Source organism: Myxine glutinosa, chromosome 5, assembly GCF_964187855.1.
Source record: "Myxine glutinosa chromosome 5, kmMyxGlut1.1, whole genome shotgun sequence".
In the NCBI taxonomy this organism is placed as follows: domain Eukaryota; kingdom Metazoa; phylum Chordata; class Myxini; order Myxiniformes; family Myxinidae; genus Myxine; species Myxine glutinosa.
The window spans coordinates 31,879,906-31,903,476 of record NC_136265.1 but is presented as its reverse complement, the minus strand read 5'-3'; the positions used below and the strand labels follow the sequence as shown (position 1 = coordinate 31,903,476).

At 42.9% G+C, this 23,571-nt stretch overlaps 1 protein-coding gene across 3 annotated transcripts in view; it reads right to left on the bottom strand.

Annotated features, from left to right (window-relative positions):
* Positions 1 to 1,112: 1,112 nt before the first annotated feature.
* LOC137427739 (matrilin-1-like) overlaps positions 1,113 to 23,571 on the bottom strand; it is a 148,107-nt gene continuing 125,648 nt past the window's right edge. For all 3 annotated transcript variants that reach the window (XM_068117440.2, XM_078777830.1, XM_078777831.1), the window contains exons 13-15: positions 13,108 to 13,233; positions 12,865 to 12,973; positions 1,113 to 1,366 (exon numbers count right to left, since the gene is read on the bottom strand). In XM_068117440.2, coding sequence (XP_067973541.2) covers positions 1,350 to 1,366; positions 12,865 to 12,973; positions 13,108 to 13,233 — 252 coding nt within the window. In that variant the 3' untranslated portion in view covers positions 1,113 to 1,349. The remainder of the gene's footprint in view (positions 1,367 to 12,864; positions 12,974 to 13,107; positions 13,234 to 23,571) is intronic.

Sequence of the window (23,571 nt, the reverse complement as noted above, 5' to 3'; positions counted from 1 at the left end):
CCTGCCTCCATCCACTCTCTCCCCCGTCCCTCCAGTTTCATCCCTCCTTCCAGCCTTTCACTCCTCCACTCTAGCTTCTCCACGTCCCTTCACCTCCATCCCTTCCTCCAGCCTGTCCCTCCCCACCCCTTCAGCCCACCTCCCCCACCTCCTCCAGCTTCATCCCTCGCTCTAGCTTTCCCCCCTCCCTCGAGCTCCATCACTCTCTCTAGCCTGTCCCTCCCACCCCTTCAGCCCACCTCCCAACCTCCTCTGGCTTCTCCCTCCCTCTATAGCTTCTTCACCCTCCTTTAGCTTTTGCTCCTCCCTCCAGCTGCAATCCTCTCTCCAGCCTGTCCCTCCCCACCCCTTCAGCTTCCCTCGATAGCTGCTTCTCCGGCCCCCTCCTCCTTCCAGCTTCTACGCCCCTCCCTCCAGCTCAATCCCTCCCTCTAGCCTCCCCCTACCCACACACCTTCAGTCCTCTCCCTCCCCAGCCTCTCCCCACCCCCTTCTTCCAGTCCTGGATCGGCGCAATGACAAGCCGTACCAACATGAGTCTTGAGCGAAATGACATGACAAAGAACATCCATCCATGCATGTGCCTCATTCTGTGATGAATATCAAGGTGAAAGGAATAAGCGGTGGTGATATTTTTTTCATGTCAGAATTGCGTGTGTAAGTTTACTCACAGCCAAAATGTAACCGGCACAGGTATGTGTATGTTCGTGTGGGAGTGACGCAGTCATCCTACAGGTAAAACTAATATGCCAGTACAAATAAATATTGCTCGTTGCTCAGGTAGTTTGGAAGTAAAAGATAGAATGGTAATTTTATAGCCAATTGGGATCACGGGAGGTTTTAAAACGCGCTTACCAAGCCAGCCGTTCCTTATCAATGGTTTTGAATGGAGTGCTTGCTCGAATGCTTAAACCGTTTGGTGAGTTCTCTACAAGAAACTTCGTAAAATAACACAACCCAAAGCTCTTGAGGCCCGCCCTTAGATCTACTGTAATCTATATACCACACAGAGGAATGGCCCTTCCTGCCGCTCACGGAGGGAACAGGTGAAACTGAGCTCGGGTGTGGGGGAAGTAGAAGGATGGACGTCGTTCAACCCGGTGAGTACACACTTGAGACTTTACATGAAGCTTTTATTGCAATTTGCAAACAGCATTTTTGGCGAATACAGGAAGTATTGTGCACGATAAGCATTCCATCGTAATGACTGGTCAGCATTGCTCATGAAAGATCATTTGGGAAAACATTTTCGTGCATTTCCCCGTGCATTGTGGTTATTCAAGCTGCAAGATGGTATAAGTTGAAGAAGGTTGGGGTTGTAAGCGAGGTCGTCATGACAGGGGCTTGAGCTATCTGACCTCAATTCCTGTAGTGAAACATGTGAGGGGGAAGAAATGTTTCAAACAAGTATAGATACACTCAAGGTACACCGCCCCCATGCCAAATAAATAAACAACATATCTTACAGCCTTCGGTGCCCGGCGATATGTACGCCGTGCAGTACATATAGACGGTATTGGAAGGGAGAGTTGTGCAATAATTAATTGATTAATTGCATGATTAAAAATAACAAATAATAATCGTAAAATAATTTCTTAATCAATTTGCTAATAGCATACCCAAACCACCAGTGTTTCATCCGAATCTGCAACTTTTTGAAAATGAATTAAACAATTAATTAATCGAAAAAATATATAAATCATTGATTAATTTATTAGTCAATAAATAATTAATCGAGTACTTGATGAATTAATAAATCAGGAAATATCCTTTATAGCCAAATCACTTGGTCACTGTCGTGACCAAATATCAGCTTTCTAGCTCAAAAGGTGCCTGAGATATTACCCAGATGAGAAATAAAATAAATAAGTGATTAATAATTAAAATAAATAAATAACAATCATAAAATAATAATTTTTTAAAAAACAATTGGCTAATTGCATACCTAAACCACCATAGTTTCATTCCAATGTGTAATTTAAAAAAAAAAAGATTTAATTAGGACATTAATCGAATAATTAAATGATTTCTTGATTAATCAATAAAGCAAAAATACTCTTTACAGCCAAATCACTTGGGCATTGTTGTGTCCGAATATCAGCTTTCTCGCTCAAAAGGTGCCTGAGATATTACCCAGAAGAGAAAGAAAATAAATAAGTGATGAATAATTAAAATAAATAAATAACAATCGTAAAATAATTAATTTTTTTAATAAATTGGCTAATTGCATACCTAAACCACCATAGTTTCATTCCAATGTGTGACTTTAAAAAAATGATTTAATTAGGACATTAATCGAATAATTAAATAATTTATCGATGAATTGTTTAATCAATAAAGCAAAAATACTCTATTCAGCCAAATCACTTGGTCATTGTAGTGTCCGAATATCAGCTTTCTCGCTCAAAAGGTGCCTGAGATATTACCCAGATGAGAAAGGAAATAAATAAGTGATTAATAATTAAAAAAAAAAAAAAAAATCGTAAAATTTTTTTTCCCCTCAATGAATTGGCTAATTGCATATCCAAACCACCATCGTTTCATCCCAATGTGTAACTTTAAAAAAATGACTTAATTCGGACATTAATCGAATTATTAAATAATTTATCGATTAATTGATTAATCAATAAATCCAAAAAACTTCTTACAGCCAAATCACTTGGTCATTGTCGTGTCCAAATATCAGCTTTCGAGCTCAAAAGGTGCCTGAGGTATTGTCCAGATGAGAAAGGAAATGTATAAGTACTTAACTAATTAATTGATTAATAAAAAAAACAGTAAAATACCGTTTTTGCCAAAGAACTTGTTCACTATTGTGCCGAAATTTCAGCTTCAGTGTTTTCGTTTGTTTGGTGTTTTCGAATTTCAAATTATGTTTTCAAATTGTTTAAAATTTAAGTGTTTGGTGGTAATTTGATGACAAAAGCTCCAATGTTAAAACTAGAACGCCACTCAGTAGAGCGCATACTCCCGCCGTGGGTCAAGTTGGAATAGTACGATTTCACAAAAGTTTGAGGCAGTTGTTCAGTGACAACACAAGACAGACACTGCACAGATATATATTTAGAATATATAGAAGATAATGTAAAAAAAAAAAAACAAGGCAATTTCACTTACATTTTCGGATTCAGCGTTCAATTCTATATAAGTGAGTGTATTTTGAGACATGTGTGACTTCAAATAAAATTGTAAGCCAGGAAAACGTTCGTTTCATTCCTTAGGGATACAACATGTAAAACTGGCCCAAACGTCAAAACAAAACTCGCTCATTTTATGTCGTACAAGCTAATGCGACCACTCATTCTTCTGGGAAGAATCCCGTGCACATGCTTGTCACACTTATAACTCACCTTTATAAGTTCATCAAATACTGACACCGCGATTGACATTCGCTGAGGTAAATGTTGATATCTCTTCTGACGTAAAAAAAAACCAAAAAAAAAAAAACAGTTTTAAAGCATTATACGTATCAAACGATACATTTTATGAAACGGGGAATCCGAATACACACTTTGGTGGTTTTAAAATGACAGAATATGTCTTTATTAGAAAAAATGAACATTGAAGACGACGCTGCTAACAAAATACACCGCTCTAAAGCATAACCACGATTTTAAACTACATTTACAACAAATATGAAAACTATTTTCATATCACAATGTTAAATATAGAATATATAGAAGATAATGTAAAAAAAAAAAAAATGAGCCCGATCTACCAATGGTAAATAATCCTTCAAAAAATTCCTGGATCCAGAATAATATCCTGAGCTTCCCCAAAAACTAATCAATTCTTCCTTATCCCAAGGGCAATCATCCCACCAACTTTCATCCAAATCCGTTCAGACCTTTCCAGATATCTTGTTCACAAACACACACACACACGGACACGATCGAATGCATTACTCCCTGGCGGGAGTAAGAAAGTTATGGCCTGGACACACGCACATACGCACATACGCACATACGCGATTGCAAAACCTTGTCTCCCGCTGCGCGGCGGATGAGCCCACCATACACCATAAAAGTGGGGGAATTAATTTGTGTTCGATTTATATACATTCCTGAAATGTTGGACGAAATTAGTTGAAAATTGGAGTTTGTCCTCGGGGTGTTGGTTTTAAGCAGTTAAAAGAAACAGGGGCAATACCCCTGGCACTCACCTGGTAGAATATACAGTATACTGCACCGACTAAAGGTATTTTAAACCAATTTCAATGGTTGCTCGAAGACAGGGCAGCATGTAGATCATACTAACATAATCATAATACTTTAAACAAACAAAAAATACCTATTTTGGGTGCAACCCCCCCCCCCCCCCCCCCACCCCTACCCCTCCATGGACCACCTGAGACCCCGATTTTTTAAATGCCGTGAACAAACTTTGGTACATCACGGGTGGTGAAGGTTGTTGTTGAAGTTTCATCGAAATCGTGTGTGTACTTTCAGAGAAGAAAGCAAATATCTATTTTGGGGGGTCAAATCCTGGACCCACTTTGACCCCTCGTAGACCCCAAAGTGGCAGATTTTTTTTAATGCCGTGAGCAAGCTTTGGTACAGCCCGGGTGGTGAAGGTTGTGGTAAAAGTTTCATCGAAATAGTGTGTGTAGTCTCAGAGGAAAAAGCAAATTTCTATTTTGGGGGGTCAAACCTGGATCCACTTTGACCCCCGGTAGACCCCTCAGACCCCTTTTTCTTTTTTTTTTACCGTGAACAAATTTTAGTCACAACAACAAATATAATTTGTGCCAAATTTGGTCATGATCCCATCAGCGGTTTCGGAGAAGAAGTTGCAAGTGTTGACGGACGGACGGACGGACGCCGCGCCATCGCATAAGCTCCCTTGAACTTCGTTCCAGGTGAGATAAAAATCATAGCCCCAAGGATTGGGGGTGGGGAAAGACCCTAATTCTCCATGTAAATGTGTGTCGTATCCCCCCTTTTTCTGTTCGTTCGTGCTTATATATGGTCTACATTGCTTTTCCATGAGCCTCGCTCCTCTAAACAAAATAAAAAAGTAAATATCTTGCCCAATGGCAGAACAGTACCATGGGTGTATCTCTGCAGCGATTGGCCCTTAACAGCCTCGTGGCGCTTCAACACGAAGGCCGAAGAGGAGTGACCAAAATTTGAACGCGTTTCTGTCTCCTGGACGTTGTCAACACGTTGTGGCTACTCCATGTGAGAGAGAGAGAGAGAGATAGAGAGATAGATATAGAGAGATAGATATAGAGAGAGATATAGAGAGATATAGAGAGATATAGAGAGAGATAGAGAGAGAGAGAGATAGAGAGAGATAGAGAGAGATAGAGATAGAGAGAGATAGAGAGAGATAGATAGAGAGATAGAGAGAGATATAGAGAGAGATATAGAGAGATATATAGAGAGATAGAGAGAGAGATATATAGAGAGAGAGATATATAGAGAGAGAGATAGAGAGAGATAGATAGAGAGAGATAGAGATATAGAGAGAGATAGAGAGAGAGAGATATAGAGAGAGATAGAGAGAGATAGAGAGAGATAGAGAGAGAGATATATAGAGAGAGATAGAGAGAGATATAGAGAGATAGAGAGAGATAGAGAGAGAGAGATATAGAGAGATATAGAGAGAGATAGAGAGAGATAGATAGAGAGAGAGATATAGAGAGAGATAGAGAGAGAGATAGAGAGAGAGATAGAGAGAGAGAGATATAGAGAGATATAGAGAGAGATAGAGAGAGATATAGAGAGAGAGATATAGAGAGAGATATAGAGAGAGATAGAGAGAGATAGAGAGAGAGAGAGATAGATAGAGAGAGATAGAGAGAGATAGAGAGAGATAGAGAGAGATAGAGAGAGATAGATAGAGAGAGATAGAGAGAGATAGAGAGAGAGAGAGAGAGATAGAGAGAGATAGAGAGAGAGAGAGATAGATAGAGAGAGATAGAGAGAGATAGAGAGAGATAGAGAGAGATAGAGAGAGATAGAGAGAGATAGAGAGAGATAGAGAGAGATAGATAGAGAGAGATAGAGATAGATAGAGAGAGATATCGAGAGATATAGAGAGAGATAGAGAGAGAGATAGAGAGAGAGATATAGAGATAGATAGAGAGAGATAGAGAGAGATATAGAGAGAGATAGAGAGAGATAGAGAGAGATAGAGATAGAGAGAGATAGATAGAGAGAGAGAGATAGAGAGAGATAGAGAGAGATAGAGAGAGATAGAGAGAGATAGAGAGAGATAGATAGAGAGAGATAGATAGATAGATGGTGCGATGGAGTTTCCACTTCTCATATTCTTATTCAAAGATAAAATGGGAATAAATCTTAAACTATCAGACAGGATCAATGGATGAACCCAGATACACCGACTTAAAAGCCTCATCCTGCCTTCACACCCAGAATCGATGGATGAACCCAAATTTGCTATCTCTGAATCGTCCAGTCAGCTCGTGGAATAAGATACAACAACATCCAAGTGCAAACATGTACAAACGATTCAAATAGACACACAAGTTTAAAATCAATAATGCATAGATTTATTTATACAAACAATTATTAAAGGCTGCTTTTTCTGCCTGAAGAGACAGAATGACTCAGAATTAAGGTCAAAACATGGTCATGGATGGAAGATATCAATAAGGACTGTAGTTAACTAGTACCATCTGACCCCCAGACATGCACTTTAGTTATTCCTGCATCACAAGCTCAAGCATTCTGACCCCCAGACATACACCTCAAGAACAAAGGAGTTTTGCACACACAGGCCAATGACCAAATGCTTTGAATGACAAAGATACCCCACATGGCCAAAAGTATGTGGACACCCGAACATCACCCATATGTGCTTGTCGAACATCTCATTCCAAAATCATGGTCATTAATATGGAGGTGGACCCCCCCTTTGCTGCTATAACAGCCTCCACTCTTCTCGGAAGGTTTTCTACTAGATGTTGAAACATTGCTGCGGGGATTTGCTTCCATTCAGCCACAAGAGCATTAGTGAGGTCGGGCACTAATGTTGGGCAATTAGGCCTGGCTCACAGTCGGCGTTCCAATTTACCCCAAAGGTGTTCGATGGGGTTGAGGTCAGGGCTCTGTGCAGGCCAGTCAAGTTTTTCTACACTGATCTTGACAAACCATTTCTGTATGGACCTCACTTTGTGCACGGGGGAATTGTCATGCTGAAACAGGGAAGGGCCTTTCCCGAACTGTTGCCACAAAGTTGGAAGCACACAATCGTCTAGAATGTCATTGTATGCTATGGCGTTAAGATGTCCCCTCACTGGAACTAAGGGGCCCAGCCCAAACCATGAAAAACAGCCCCAGACCTTTATTCCTCCTCCACCAAACATTACAGTTGGCACTATGCATTCGGGCAGGTTGTGTTCTCCCCAGATTCGTCCGTCGGACTGCCGGATGGAGAAGCGTGATTCATCGCTCCAGAGAACGCATTTCCACTGCTCCAGAGTCCAATGGCGGCGAGCTTTACACCACTCCAGCCGACGCTTGACATTGCGCATGGTGATCTTAGCTTTGTGTGTGCCTGCTCGGTCATGGAAGCCCATTTCATGAAGCTCCCGACAAACAGTTGTTGTGCTGACGTTGCTTCCAGAGGCATTTTGGGACTCGGTAGTGAGTGTTGCAACTGAGGACATACGATTTTTACACGCTATGTGCTTCAGCACTCGGCAGTCCCATTCTGTCAGCTTGTTTGGCCTACCACTTTGCAGCTGAGCTGTTGTTGCTCCGAGACGTTTTCACTTCAGGATAACAGCACTTACATTTGACCAGTACAGCTCTAGCAGGGCAGAAATTTGATGAACTGACTTGTTGGAAAGGTGGCTTCCTATGACAGTGCCATGTTGAAAGAAACTGAGCTCTTCAGTACGGTCCATTCTACTGCCAATGTTTGTCTATGGAGATTGCATTGCTGTGTGCTTGATTATATATACCTATCAGCAATGTGAGGGGCTGAAACAACCGAATCCACTAATTAGAAGGGGTGTTTGCATACTCTTTTGCCATGTCGTGTATTTTGTTGCAACAGGCAAATAAAGGATACCGGCAGTCTTTGTACTCCATCCTCTCCCCATTCCATAGTAAATGATGTCACAGTCGTCTACATATGAAGGAGAGGCAGTATGGGCCTTTCGGATATTGGTCTGATCAGGAATTTGGAAAGTGGCCAGGGTGCCAAGAATACTCATCTTCTCTTTGTGAACGACACCAAGGGATCTTTAAACTCCAATAACTAGTGCTATGGGATGGGGGTACTGCTGTGTCTGTTGGTTCGGGTAACCACGTGATGGGGTGTTAATGGAGGAAGGGTGCGCATGCGCAGAAGGGAGAGAATGCCCAATTAAGAAAGCCTCTTGATTATCGTACCTGTTGCTGTTTACTGAATCTACGGACACTACAACTGGCGACGAGGTAAACGTTTCTGGCGAAAATGACGGTGGTAGGCTCATTGGAGACTTTCGAGGGCGACAATTTTGAAGCATACAAAGAACGCTTGGAAGCCTATTTCATAGCGAACGACATCATGCAAGTCGAGGTTGGCGCCATTGCTGCCGTGATCCAAGCGGCCAACAGGAAGAAGGTGGCTATGATCTCATTGATCGGGAAGAGTACTTACACTACTTTGAAAGACTTGTGTCTCCCGGAAATATCTTCTGCTAAAACGTACGAGCAGTTGTGTGAAATGCTATGAAATCATTTCAAGCCGCGAGTATTAGAAGTGGTAGAAACGTATCGTTTTCACCGGATGACCCAGAGTGAAAACCAGAATGTCACGGACTATGCAAACAAGCTAAAACGCTTGGCCTTCACTTGTAATTTCGGAAACAACCTCCCACGTGCTTTACGTGACCAGTTTGTTGGAGGTGGACACAGCCAATCCACCAGGAAAAAGTTACTTTCCGAGGACAGAACATTCGAACAAGCTTTGGCTGTGGCTGTGGCTGAGGAAACGGCTGAAAAGGAAGTAAAAGAGTTCAACTATGGAGAGCCAGGGGTGTCGGGCTCTGTGGGCTTTACAACCAGAATAAAAAAACAAAATGATTCACATCGTGGTTCTCGTTTCAAGGATCTGTCGGAAAAAACGACCCTACCGTCTCCAATGGAAAAACGTTGCTCCAGATGTGGCTCTACGGAACATCTGGCTGATGCATGCAAACATGCTCGTACCATCTGCGGATACTGCCGACGTGAGGGCCATTTGGTTAAGGTGTGTTTGAAGAAACAGCAAAATGCAAATCGTCTTTTGAAACAAACCCATCATGTTATCGCTTCGAGCGATGAGTCAGAGGACGAGCTGGATACGGTTCATTTAATGCATATTAACTCTACATCTGTTTCAAAAAACACTACTCCTCACTACCAACTCGAAATCTCCATCGACAGAATAGAGATTCCGATGGAAATTGATATGGGAAGTTCAGTTACTCTACTAAACAGTCGTGATTTTCAACGTCTGTCCGGTGACATCAATACCTTGAAAACCCACTACAATATTACTGAAGAGCTACACGGGTGATATCATCAAATGCTTTGGTGAGAAAGAAATGTGTGTTCAAATTGGGGAGCAACGTGGTTTTGCTACAGTGCATGTGGTTGATGGAGCAGGACCTTCATTACTGGGTAGAGATATTATTTCAAAATTTTCCCTTCCCTGGAAAAATATTTTCAATGTTGCCATTCCCATCACCACCGATGACATCGTCAAGCAATACCCCAAATTTTTTGACAACAATGCCTTGGGAAGGTTGAGAGGGGTACAGGTTATGCTGAAGGTGCGGGGACGGTGATCCAGTATTCATGAAAGCTAGAACTGTTCCGTTTGCCATCCGTGAAAGGGTTGACCAGGCTTTGGACAAGCTTGAAAAGGATGGGGTCATTGAGAAAGTTCGGTACTCAGAATGGGCCTCACCCATTGTGCCGGTCATTAAACCAGATGGCCAGTTGCGGATTTGTGGTGATTATTCGGGCAACATAAACAAATTTTCTGAGTTGGAACAATACCCAGTACCTACGCTGGAAGAACTGTTACACAACTAGTTGGTGGGAAGAAGTATATGAAGCTTGATTTGGCCCAAGCTTACCACCAATTCAAGTTGGCCCCTGGGAACAGAAAGTATACGACGGTAAATACACACCGAGGCCTGTGCCAGTACCGAAGGCTTTCATTTGGGGTAAACACAGCCAGTCCAGTTTTTCATCGTACCATGGAGAATTTGCTAAAAGACCTTCCCGGGTGCTGCGTGTACATTGATGATATCCTGGTGACGGGAGATAGTGTTGACAAGCATTTAAAAAACCTTCACAGGGTTTTGAAAAGGCTGGAGGAAAACTGAATTGCATTAAAACGTGACAAGTTGCACCTCATGCTGGACGAGATTGAGTATGTTGGATTTGTTATTTCGGCTGCAGGGGTATTCCCGACAAAACAGAAGCTTAAAGCTATCCAACAGGTAGGGGTTCCCGAAAACGTGGGTGAATTGGCCTCGCAAATTTCCTTTATCGTTTTGTTCCAGATTTTGCTGAAATCATGTCTCCTTTGTACAAGATAGTAAAAAAGGAGGTGAAATGGAAATGGGGAAAGGCTGAGGGTAACTCCTTTGAAAAAAAATTAAAGCTGCTTTGTGCTCCAGTTACGTACTACGTCATTACAACCCTCATGCCTGCTTGGTCCTTCAGGCGGACGCATCCTCCGTGGGTGTAGGGGCAGTCCTACTTCAACCCAGTCCAGAGGGTGAGTTAGAGCTGGTGGCCTATGCATCGAGAACTCTGAATGATGCGGAAAAAAATTACTCCCAGATTGAGAAGGAGTCTTTAGGAATAGTTTTTGGAGTGACAAAGTTTGGGCAATACCTCCTGGGGAGACAATTCACGCTAATGGCAGATTATAAGCCTCTGATAACTCTGTTTAACGAGCACAAACCCATGTCGCAGTTAGCGTCAGCAAGGATAAAGAGATGGTCCTTACTGTTGGCAGCTTACGACTACACCATTCAGTTCATCACAGGCAAGAAAAACGTTTAGGCGGATTTCCTCTCACGAAAACCTGTACCGGGTTATCCTACAAAGCCTGAACGAGTGACTGTGGAGGTACTTCTGGTGAAAAATGATGAAATTGTGAATGCCGCTATCGTCGCTGCTGAAACAAAGAAGGATCCAGTTCTCTGCAAGGTACTTAATTTCACAAAACATGGTTGGAATGAGAATCCAGAGGAGCTGATTCGGCCTCATTACAACAAAAGGCTGGAACTTTCTGTGGAAGACGATATTGTACTGTGGAACTCTCGAGTGGTTATTCCCACATCGCTTCGGCACATTCTACTCACTGATTTACATGCTGAACATTCAGGCATGGTAAAAATGAAACAAATGGCCAGGAAATACCTGTGGTGGCCAAATATCGACAAGGATATTGAAAGCATAGTGAAATCGTGTGTAATGTTTCAGGAGAACGCGAAGGCTCCGCCGGGGAGCCAGCCCGCATCGTGGTCTTGGCCTGCCGGTCCCTGGAAACGACTTCATCTACACCTGGCGGGCCCTTTTAAAGGGAAAATGTTTTTGGTTCTGGTGGATGCTTATTCAAAGTACTTAGAAGTAATTCCCTTGGTGAACACTACTGCCACGATCATTATTCAAAGCCTCCGACATGTTTTCAGTGTTTTTGGTCTGCCGGAACACCTTATGACTGATAACGGCAGCCAATTTACCAGCACCGAGTTCAAAGAGTTTCTCACGACAAATGACATGAAACATACCCTGACTGCCCCTGGAGACCCTGCTACGAATGGTTTGGCAGAACGTTATGTCGGTCATTTTAAGGAGAAAATGAAAAAAATTGGAGATACCGGAGAATTGTTACAAACCAAAGTGGACAGATTCCTGTTGAGATACAGGACCACGCCTACCTCGTTTGGGAATTCACCTTCAGAACTGTTAATGAACAGACAACCTAGAATAAGGCTCGGTGCTCTTAGAGCTAACCAAACCAAACAACAAGTGAAGGTGCTCCAAGAGAACCTCGGACATGTCCCAAAGTTCCAGCAAGGCCAACTCGTGTTTGTGCGAAATTTTGGAAAAGGTCCGAGCTGGGTTCCTGGGGCTATGTATCGGGTCATTAGTCCAATAAATTATGATGTGTGAGTAAACGGGTTGGTGTGGAAGAGACATGAAGAACAACTACAGTCACGTGAAAAAGTAAGTACACCCCATGTAAAGTTTTGACTTTTTCAACATATTTCAACAGACAGCTATTTGATCTTCATTTCAACAATATTGATAGATAAAGGTGATATAATAAAACAAATATCATGAAACATTTACATTTTGTAGTCCATTGTATAATTTAAACAAACATAAATGCAAATTTCGCATGTGGAAAAAGTAAGTACACCCTGACAATAACTACAATACAATAACAATTTACACAATAACAACATTTACAAAAATTACACACAAAAAATTACAAAAATTACAAATTACACACGAAATTTATATTTACACAATAACAATTTGCACAATAACTCCAATAACTAGTGCTATGAGATGGAGTACACAGTTCAGCGGCCATTTGAGTGATTCAAGGCCCTGCCTGCGGAACACCAATTTATAGTTGGGCGAATATTCGAACCCAGGCTAGATGGCTCAGAGGTGCCTGCACATACATCTGGACACTTCTGACAGCCCCTGTGATATAAAATAAGTGTACATACTGCATGTATGCAATGCATTTACTGTATTTGCAAGATTGCCCATTGCTCATGAACACATTGAAACAAATAGTTCGGCCATATTGTTTTTGAACCCAGCGTTATGTGACTTTAGGTGAACAAGTACTGAAAGTCAAACATTTGGAGGAAAATGCAAATACCTTGTGCTGATTTGCAAACACTGGAACCGAGTTCTTGGAGGATTTTCTGAAGGTCTGCGAAATCTTTCACCGCAAAGACATGCGTGCTGTCTGGATCACTGGCGATGTCCTACAACAAAAAATGGCGGCAACGATGTAGGCACAGCGAATGACAAAGATAAACAAAAGCAAGCAGAAGTTGGAAGAACATGAATGAGAGATGAGAATGAAAGGAAAAGGTTATTTGGAGAATGAAAAGAGTACCTCGAGTTGGTCAGTATTTACATTCCCCACACCGATGGAGTACACGGTCACACCAAAGTCTTTTACATTTTTTGCTGGGATCGTGACTTTGTCATTGGCATTGCCATCGGTGATCAAGATCAACATCTGGAACAACGGAATAGGCAAACAATCTTAGGTTGCATCAGGAGTGGATCTGTTTCAGGGAGAGGAAGTAGTGCTGGCATTGCAGGGAAGTCTGCTTTAGGCCACACCTGGAGTATTATGTTCAGGGTCGGTCACTTTATTACAGAGAAAGGAAATAGCTGTGATGGAATGGGTTCAAGGGAGAGCAATTCGGCAGGGATATTGTCGGAGTGTTTCGGACATTGAGGTTTGAAGTAATGAAATTAAATACATAATTGTTATCTGGTTATTGAGAATAGGAACAGGAAGAATAGCTTGGGTAGATAAAGAGATCAAATCAGGGTGAGACAATTAAAGATGTGGTTTACAAGAAAGTAGGGGAGAAGCAGGTTCATTGATCCAGCAGGTTAGTTCATGCAACCTTCCTCCTGGTCCTCAGAAATGAAACCTGTGTAAATGCTGCCCTCTGTTGTTAGCTAGTTGTATTACATATCATTGAAAAGTAGGTCAAGAAGTCACAGACAAAGAAAGGGTGTGATTCTCCAAAAAACCTGATTTGTGTCCTCCTGAGTAACAACGCCAACAAAAGGTAAGATCCTTTATTGTGATAATACTACATAGATTTTACAGGAGTTCTCATTGGTTGATTATACCTTGTGAAAGTGGCTTTGAGCCTACGCTGCTTTGATTGCCAGGATAATACACATAAGCAGGTGGGCAACATGTGTTGAAAAAACCCATGGATGGGTTGGATGATACAGACTGAGTAGGTTAGATGATACGCGTATCAACTAACCCTACCGACCTGTATCAACTACTCCATTCATTATTATTTTTCACAAGACAATGCTGTAGCCATTTGTAACTGGGCTTCATATGTCATAATATATGTAGGCCTACATAGCCTACACTGTACATCTTTGGAATATAAGAGTTGTGTCCATCTGAGTTGTGAATCTTGTTCCTTTCCTGATATTTGGTGCTTGCCGATTCATTTGTTTGGCAGATCTTTTTTTTCTCTCTTTAGCCCTATTGTTAGATATGTTAGAACCTTTAGCCCTATTGTTAGATATACTTTACATTACCTATGTATACATATCAGGTATACAACTAAATAAATAACAAATAAACAGCTTTAATTAACAGTGCTCATTGACTCTGAAAATACCATTAGTACAAATATTACACAGAAATGATGGTATGTAGCCTAGTTTGATGTGTATCTGTAATTATGTGCATGCTAATTTGTTACCATTGGCAGAAATACCATGTAAATCGATGTATCATCTAACCTACCAAGGTGTATCAGGTCAGAAGACACGTTTGACAAACAGTTTTTTTGTGAGCCACCATTCCAAGTTTGATAATGCAGCGGACCTGGCATGCTTCACAGATATGTACAAGACCCTGATATTTCTTTTGGACAATTCATGAATCCTGTCGAGGTAAAAAGTCTTCATTATAGGCCAACATAACTGAAAAGTGTATCAACTAACCTGCCTCTCCCCTACATGAAATGTGGACCACTTCGACAATGAGAGTGGTAGACATTAAATTTACACACACACACACACACACATATATATATATATATATATTGTTACGGATCTCCTCGTCGGCCTTTCCTCTTACCAAGGGGGGGTTAGTCCCCTTGTCTTTTACTAGCCGACGTGATTCGGGGCTATGACGTTCCTTCCGGACGGCGTTGAATAGGGTGGTAGGCCGAATTCCTATTACCTAAGTACTAACGCCACCCAGGAAGCAAGGAAATAAATCCCGCCCGAATCACGGTTGTAGGTGGAAATGCCGAGTGATAGCGAACCATGATCCGAGCTGTTAACAAGGACTAAACCCAATCTGAGCGGTTCCGAATCGTGCCGCGCTTACCCAATGGAGGAAAACACTGATATGGTCGAATCAGGAAAGACAGGAAGAACAGATTGGTTTATTTACAATTTGTACAGGAAGGAGAAGAAGAACACACAGTGCAGCTTATACAGTCTTAACTTATCCCAGGACACGGGCCCGTTTCACACTCAGACACTCACACGGCGATTGTAGATGGTCCAGGGATGATGGCATCCAGGCAGTTCACTCTGGTCCCCGACTCGTACACCGCGAAGGAGATGGTCAGGGCGGCAGAAGCTCCCCGCAGGTCGTTGATGCGGATCAGACAATTATGGGGTTAAATGCGGGGCGAAAGGTAAGCTAGCTGGGCGGTTACTTCACGGCTCAGCCGCGTACGTAATAAATGAACCGGTGCTATATGTGCTCCCAATACAGTTCAATGCAAAGCACCTCTCCCGCAGGAGTCCTCTCACAGAACGTGATCCCTTGCAGTCCTTTCACAAAGCCCTCTCCCATCGAGTCCTTTTAGTAAGGGCATTTTATGAGATATTTCACAAATCTGTTAACTAAATTGTTACCAAAAAATTTCTTCACCAATATGTTTGTAAAGGTGTGTAATAACATGTGTTAAAATGTTGAAGGTCAACTCCCGTGGGAAACCCAGAAAAAAAGCTGTTGAATTCGGGTACCGAAAAATTATTTTCGAGAATTTTTTTTTTTTTTAATCGGCCCTTAAGTAACTTATGAGGGGTCAAATAAGGGTTTTTCATGATTCTGAGTTGATTGTTAACATTTATATTTTCACTTTTACATTTACACGCAAAGTAGCTTTTATTTCACATACATATATAATACTCAAGAGTTATTTCTCATTCACAATGTCAGAAGTTTCAACAGTCATTGTCTATGTCTTCTTCAGACTCAACAACATCAACTGGATCATCAAAGACAAAATCATCAAAAGACATCAACTGGATCACATCTAGTAGTCCAGAATCTTCCATGATGTTACCCATTGATCCAAGATAAGACTTCAGCAGGTGAAAACCACCCAACCTTGGAATGACGGGTAGATTTGCCTGCTTTATTATATTCACAGCCTTCAGCCAAATCGGAAGATCAAAGGTCACTATAGCGACCCCAGCGCGCCGTATGCACTCTTTCAGAGTGGTGAAGATGGTGTTGAGGTCATTAGGGTCTCCTTCAATAACTGGGAGGAACTCGATCTGTGTGCTCTGCTTTGCATCATTAGCATGGATTCTCTTCATCCAGCCATTCCAGTTGGAGTGTGGGAACTCAGGATCGTTGGCTTTGATCACCCACCCCGCTGCCCAGAGTGTGTCACCTGGAGTGAGGAGTGGCTGATCATGAGCCAGGGAGGAGGAAAGCTCAGCGAGGGGGAGAAACATGATAGCGTTCGTTCCTATCTGTTTCCTGTTCGTAAATGGAATAATCTTTACTTCAGTTCCTCTCAGGATCTTAGCTTTGTCGAGTGCCTTCAACTTCACCCAGGGGAAAGCTGCTGTTGTCTGTGGATCTGGCAAAGGTGGTGCCGGAGAGGTGACTTCGATCCAACCCATTGAGTGAAAGGGAGTGTTTCCGTGAATAGAGACAATGTTTAAATCTATATTGTCTCCAACAAACTGAGTGACTGCATTGTTTGTTTCCCCAACCTCCATAAAGACCACCTGATCATTACTTGACAATTCACTTTCACTGGCTGGCACTTTGGCTGTCATCACTGATTGATCCTCAAGCGCAGCATCAACCGCAACCTCATCATTGATCTGTTCATCGGTTTCTTCCACAATGGTGTCAAGAGTGCCAGAAGCATCTGGAACATCATCTCCACTCCTACTATTAAGGAAGCAGTATTTGTAGTTTTGTGTCTCCGTGTAAGACTCAGTGTATCCCAGCCGGTGGAACTTGTTGAGCATCCATTTTGACCCAAATCTATGATCAAGTTGTATGGCAAGCCCCATTTGGTGTGGCAATACTCCAGACCGAGGTCGACAGGCCTTAATAAAATTCTGCCCCCAAACGGCAACTCTTTCGTCTGTCTTGACAATCGGTCTCAAGAACATCTGAAGGCTTGCAGGAACAAGTGTCAGCTGACTATCGATGTCAGTCATACTGTGTGTGGTGGGGTATGACTTTGGACCTAAATCAATCAAGGCAATATCATTGGATATGAACTTGAGTGCCGTCTTTATGATCTGAGTCTTCTCATCTCCATGGTCAAGATTAGCATGATGCGCTCACAGAATATTGTCGGTGCCATCTTTGAGACAGAGTACATCTGCCCTTCTTTCCTGTGTTGTGAAATACAAGGTGTCTTCGTATTTCTCTAGAAGTTTTATCTTTAGCCAATGCTTTGAATAAGAAAGGCTCTTCTCTGGTGACTGATCAAACTCCTGCAGCTTTTCATGGACTTGGTCCATGTTCATTACCCCATGCTCTAATTCTGAGTCTAACCATTCGCAGAATTCAATAAAAACTGCCTCTCGCTCCTCATCAATACTCCTCTGTCCTCTCTTCCTTTTTCCTTCCTCATCAGTCTTGGACAAACTGTCACCTCTCGCAAACATAAGTTTTCATCGCAAATGGTACAGTGTTTCTTCTGCTACCAAGTCGTTGATCCCTTCCAGGCGTCCAGTGACTTCAGTGCCCCAGTCATCCCCGCGACTCCGTGCTGTCTTCAGCAAGCTTGCCTTCAGTGTATCTGCAGTCAAATTATCTGGCACTCTGTATTTCTTCCATGCTTGTGCTGGATTATTTTTGTAGAGCTGGGCTGGTTGGTTGCAAAGAATGCATACATCCTTATACAGGAGGTCAACTGACTGTGATCTTCTAGAACTGCAGTCAGTTGATGAACTGAACTCACAAGTAGTGCGTCTTCTCTTCAACTTTGATGCTTGAGCTGACTTCTTGGTGGTTGCAACAAAGTTGTTGTACAGATCATTTTTACACTTCTGGTGGTACCTCAGTTTTCCTTCCTTTTGAGCCTCCTTCATACGTTCCACAACAGTAACATTTTCGACAGTTTCTGCTTGTTTCAATAAAGTTGAGTATCCCTTTGGAGTTGCCTGTATGAGCCTTTCAGCTGGTGTATCCAAGCGTGCACAGATGAAGCAATTGAGCACAGGTGGAGTAACGTCTTCATCCATATTGCTAGACTCCATGTCCTGCAAAGTAGAAAATGAGATATATTTAGAAATTATTTTTCCACAAAGGAGTGTCTGTGGTGAAATATAAATGTTAACAATCAACTCAGAATCATGAAAAACCCTTATTTGACCCCTCATAAGTTACTTAAGGGCCGATTAAAAAAAATAAAAATTCTCGAAAATAATTTTTCGGTACCCGAATTCAACAGCTCTTTTTCTGGGTTTCCCACGGGAGTTGACCTTCAACATTTTAACACATGTTATTACACACCTTTACAAACATATTGGTGAAGAAATTTTTTGGTAACAATTTAGTTAACAGATTTTCATATGTTTCCCTTACTATTTATCATGCGCAAGCCCAAACATGCGAGTCCTTATACATGTGCGAATCGTGCCAGTCCTTTGCAAGTTCTCATACAATGATTCTTTTGCACGAGTCCTTTATCATGCGCAAGCCCAAACATGCGAGCCCTCGACAGTCCTATTCAAGGGCTTTGTGCAAAGACTTATATAGCCTTTTCAGCGAACCTTCCAGCACTTGCTAGATGCGCCATTACCACGCCCTCTCAAGCCATGCCCACCGAGCCCTGGTTGGTTGTTGCCCTTACCGTCACCGCCTTCTGACGTGCTGCTTGATGCGGCCACACCTCTTCGTCGCGCTCCTCCCTCTTTCCAGGCCTACCTCGTTGCATTTGACTGGTTTCGAGCGAAACCAAGGGCAGCGAACGCTGCTGGCAAACGAGGTGGATTAGCCGAATCGGGGCGTGGGACGGATGCTGCCCAACGAGGTAGATTTGGAGGGTGGAGGCAAAATGAACGGGACCTAAGCTTATTTCTTTTACACAACACAGTTATCACCTGTGGAAATGGCCTTATCCTCACACATACTATGACATAACTAATGTTCTAAGGGGCCTACGTGTTGCTTGTGGACTAACTATGGGGGCAAAACTTTAACCTTTAATGATCAATATGTACACTCTCATAACCGCAACAATATATATATATATATATATATACCAGTCACTTTTCGATTTCATACCATCAGTGGTGAACCGCCATTAAGGTATCCCATCCAGCTATGCTGTACCTTAATGGGAGCGATAAGTGCCATCTGCCACATGGCACATTACCTCTGGTATCCACTCATTATATGGAATCCCCTGGATGCAGCCGGGAGCAAACCAATCCAAATATATGTGCAGTTCTCCAGCTTTCAATGAGCGCAAGTAATGACGTCACTGCCATGTACATACGCTCTGCCTGTCAAGCTCTCAAGAGAACCCTCTGACAGAGCAGAATTTTGATCTTAGTTCAGATACTGTCATAAGTGTATGTAAAACTGCGTTGTATGCAGTACTCACTGCGTTGCCCTGATGAGCCCCAAAAAGGGCGAAACCAGGTCGGTAACTGTGAGTTTTACATACACTTATGACAGTATCTGAACTAAGATCAAAATTCTGCTCTGTCAGAGGGTTCTCTTGAGAGCTTGACAGGCAGAGCATATGTACATGGCAGTGACGTCATTACTTGCGCTCATTGAAAGCTGGAGAACTGCACATATATTTGGATATATATATATATATATATATATATATATATATATATATATATATATATATATATATATATATTGTTGCGGTTTTGCGAATAAAGGATGACCCCCCCTCGTAGGGAGTTGCACCACAACATGTAGCCTCGCTTTAGTTCAGTTATTTCTTAGTAAATGTAAGCATAGTCTCCTTTCCTGTGTTAGTATGCGCTGAGCAGGCCAGTAAGTTAGGTGTTCTTTGGGCTAGAATGCCACGTGCTAGGCCTGGAACAAGTCTGGAAAGGCCCGAAGGAGGAGCTGCAGGGGAGTGGCCGGTAAGCGGCGAGCAGCCAATCGGAGCTCAAGGGGAGTGGCTAACAACGGCAGCGAGAGGAAGGGCTTGGAACATTCGGGTAGGACCGGGGAGGGGCGAAATAAGACCCTGCCCCGAGCCCCCCGTGCCAGTCGCCCAGCCCCTCAGTCTAAGAGTGCAGAGTGCCCCAGAGAGCATTGTGAGTCAGTCAGAGTGAGTCGGAGAGAGAGTGCCCCAGTGAACGGGTCAGTCAGAGTACCAGTGACCAAGTCCCAGTGAGAAAGAGACGTTGTAGTCATGAGTGGAGGCAATCGGTTGCTTGTTATAGCTCTCTCTGTGCACGGACTCTCCCTGTGCCATGCGATCTGTGGCTGTGAATAACGCGCTTGTGAAGACGATCCATTCCGGGGCCACCTACGCTGACAATCTTCCTACCTGCACTCCCAGCACACGTGCCACGAACATCCGAGGGCCACGCCCGGCGAGCTGTCTGGAGTGAACGGCACCAAGGCGTGTTTGGAGCGCGAACTTGTCCTTCCTTCTTTTCCCTGCGTGAGTGTGTGGGCCCTTGTCCGGGGATTAAGTGAGATTGACTAAGTGTCTGCTCTGTGTCTCTTCACCCTGTATAATTGTAAATAAACCTGTGTTCTTCCTTCCATTTGATCGTTCCCGTCATTTCCAACCATTGGCCTAGCACTGTACGAATAAAACCGCTCAAATCGGGTTCAATAAGAGTTAACGGCACAAGTCACATGACACGCAAACCGCTCGGCGTATCCGATTAGCGTGGCTTGTGTGAGGTCCAGTCCCCATTCTCGTGGTGGCGTGGGTACCGAAGGTACTGTGGATTCGACCCGATACACTTCCGCCCGCTCGCTACGGGAGTGGCGTCTCGGCCTCGTGGACTCGAAGAGGGAAAAGGGGTTTAACCCCCCCCCCCCCCCCTCTGTACGTCTATGGGCTTCGAGAGATCCGCAACTATATATATATGTATAATATATATATATATATACATATATATACAGACACACATACAAGTGGGATATACTCACACATTGTGAAAACAATAACAAGCCGTACTTCATATGTAGGTACACACTAAATAGAAGCTTTATGATTATCGGCCAGAATCACCAACCTGCTGCTGGATATCAATCTCCATTTATTTATTTATTTTATGGATGCGTTTACGGTTTTTACGTAAATTTTCATTGAGATTTTTGTTTCACAGTTTACAGTTATAGAAATTACAATTTTCAAATGCTAGATATTGATTGAGGGATTTTTGGTTGTTTTTTTTCCGTATATGTTTATGGTTTTTTAATGTAAATTTTCATTTACGGATGCTTTGCGACATTTCTGGGATTTTTCCCAGTGTACTGGTTATTATGCCCGTCGGTACGCCAAATTTCAGCTTTCTATGACTCCCGGAAGGTATCGAACATTAATATCAGTCGGTCAATGTTTAGAAAGAGCTATATATATATATATATATGAATGAATATGAATGAATGATCGTTTTAAGGCCATTTTCCCCGCCAGAGCAGGGGTTAGCCTTGTGGGCCCCATGACAATCATGGTTCCCTGTTTGAGGCAATGTTTTTATGGCCGGATGCCCTTCCTGACGCCAACCCTTAGTCGCCTCTTACGATGCGCAGGGATACGGTGTACCTATTCTAAGCCAGGGTACACACCGGGAATATACAGACTTGGCATTTAATATGGAATATTTTTTTTGTGGGGGTGAACTTACTTTTCAAGATGACTTAGAACCAAAAGTTCATTGGAATTATGTTGAAATTATTCTAGATTTTGTTAATGTGACCTTTAAAAGAAACAAAAACCACATTTGACATTTCGAAACAAATAAATTGATCCTTGAAAGTGATGTAAACTGATATCGAACTCAATTCATGGACAGTACTGTGTTAAACTTCTGTACGTTTTCCAGAAGTATCTCTTTATTTTGCATATTAGCCAAAAAAATTTTAAACAAAAGTTAAATTACGACTGGGATTACGGACAGTAAAATTACAGTTCAGTACTTCGTGTATCCCCCACGAGCATTCAGGAGAGCACGTACACGTTGAGGCATGCTGTTCACGACATTTGCCAAGGTTTGGACAGGAATCGCTTGCCATGCAGTGACAATAGCCTGCTGCAATTCACGCACAGAGGTCGGCTGCTGGTCCAAGTGGTCGATTTGACGCGTTAATTCTGCCCACAAGTTCTCTATCCGATTCATATCCGGAGACATGGCAGGCCACTCCATATGCTCTACACCACGGTCAGCAAGAAAGTGTTGGATCATGCGAGCGCGATGAGGCCGTGCATTGTCATCTTGGAAGACAAAGTTTCCTCGAAAGGCTGCACGAGCAAATGGAAGCAATGTTTCTTCCAGAATGGCCCTGTGCTTGAACTGGTTCAGGTTTCCATTCAGAACAACCAGGTCAGTTTTGCCCCCTGCATGAAAAGCATCCCAGACGGTCACCCCACCACCTCCAGCTTGGACTCTTGGCACTATACAATCTTTGTTGTATGCTTCATGCACTTGTCTGCGCACTCGGACGCGGCCATCTTGACGATAGACCAGAAATCTAGACTCGTCACTGAAGATCACGTGATTCCAGTGTCCTGGCTGCCATTGACGGTGTTCTCTGGCCCACTGCAATCGGCGCTGGAGGTGTTGTCTGGTGAGGCGTGGCTTTCTCAGGGGACGCCTGGCACGATAGCCTGCTTGAACCAGTCGTTGGTTGACTCACCTGGATACAGGCACATTTGTCAGTTGCTGCCACTCAGCCCTAAGCCGATTAGCACTTGGTACGGCCATTGCGGACTAACCGGTGCAGCTGGCGATCATCCCTCCTTGTGGTTCTGCGGGGACGTCCTGGCCTCAGTATTGGAGTAGGGACACCCCTCTGAGCATTTCGTTTCAGGATCTTTGACACCTGACCTTGAGTGATGCCATACTGCCGAGCAATAGCACGCTCTTTCATGCCGTAATTTCGTAAAGCCACCACTCCATGACAAACAGCATTGTCGAGTTGACGGACCATCTCCAGAGGAAGCGGCAATAACTTTTGGAGACGTGCAGCAGTTGTTTTCCACTAATACAGAACGCAACAACCCTTGTATACCCGACTGTGAAGCCAATCGTCAAATGCACCTGTCCGTACATTTTGCCACGCCACCTGTGATATAATCCTGTTATTGACTTCTTGCTGCGACAGACAATCAGTGACATGGTTCTTTTAACAAATAAATCACGAAAGTGTAAAAGAAACTCACCAGATTGATATACTGAGTTAAGAAAGTAAACCCAAGACAAGAAAAAAAATATATTCCATGTTAAATGCCAAGTCTGTGTGTATATATATATATATATATATATATATATATATATGTATATATATATATTGTTATGGACACGGCTCAAGATGTTGCTTGACCGAGCGGAATGGCCGCCGTGTTCGCACAGTTTACCCGATTACCCCCAA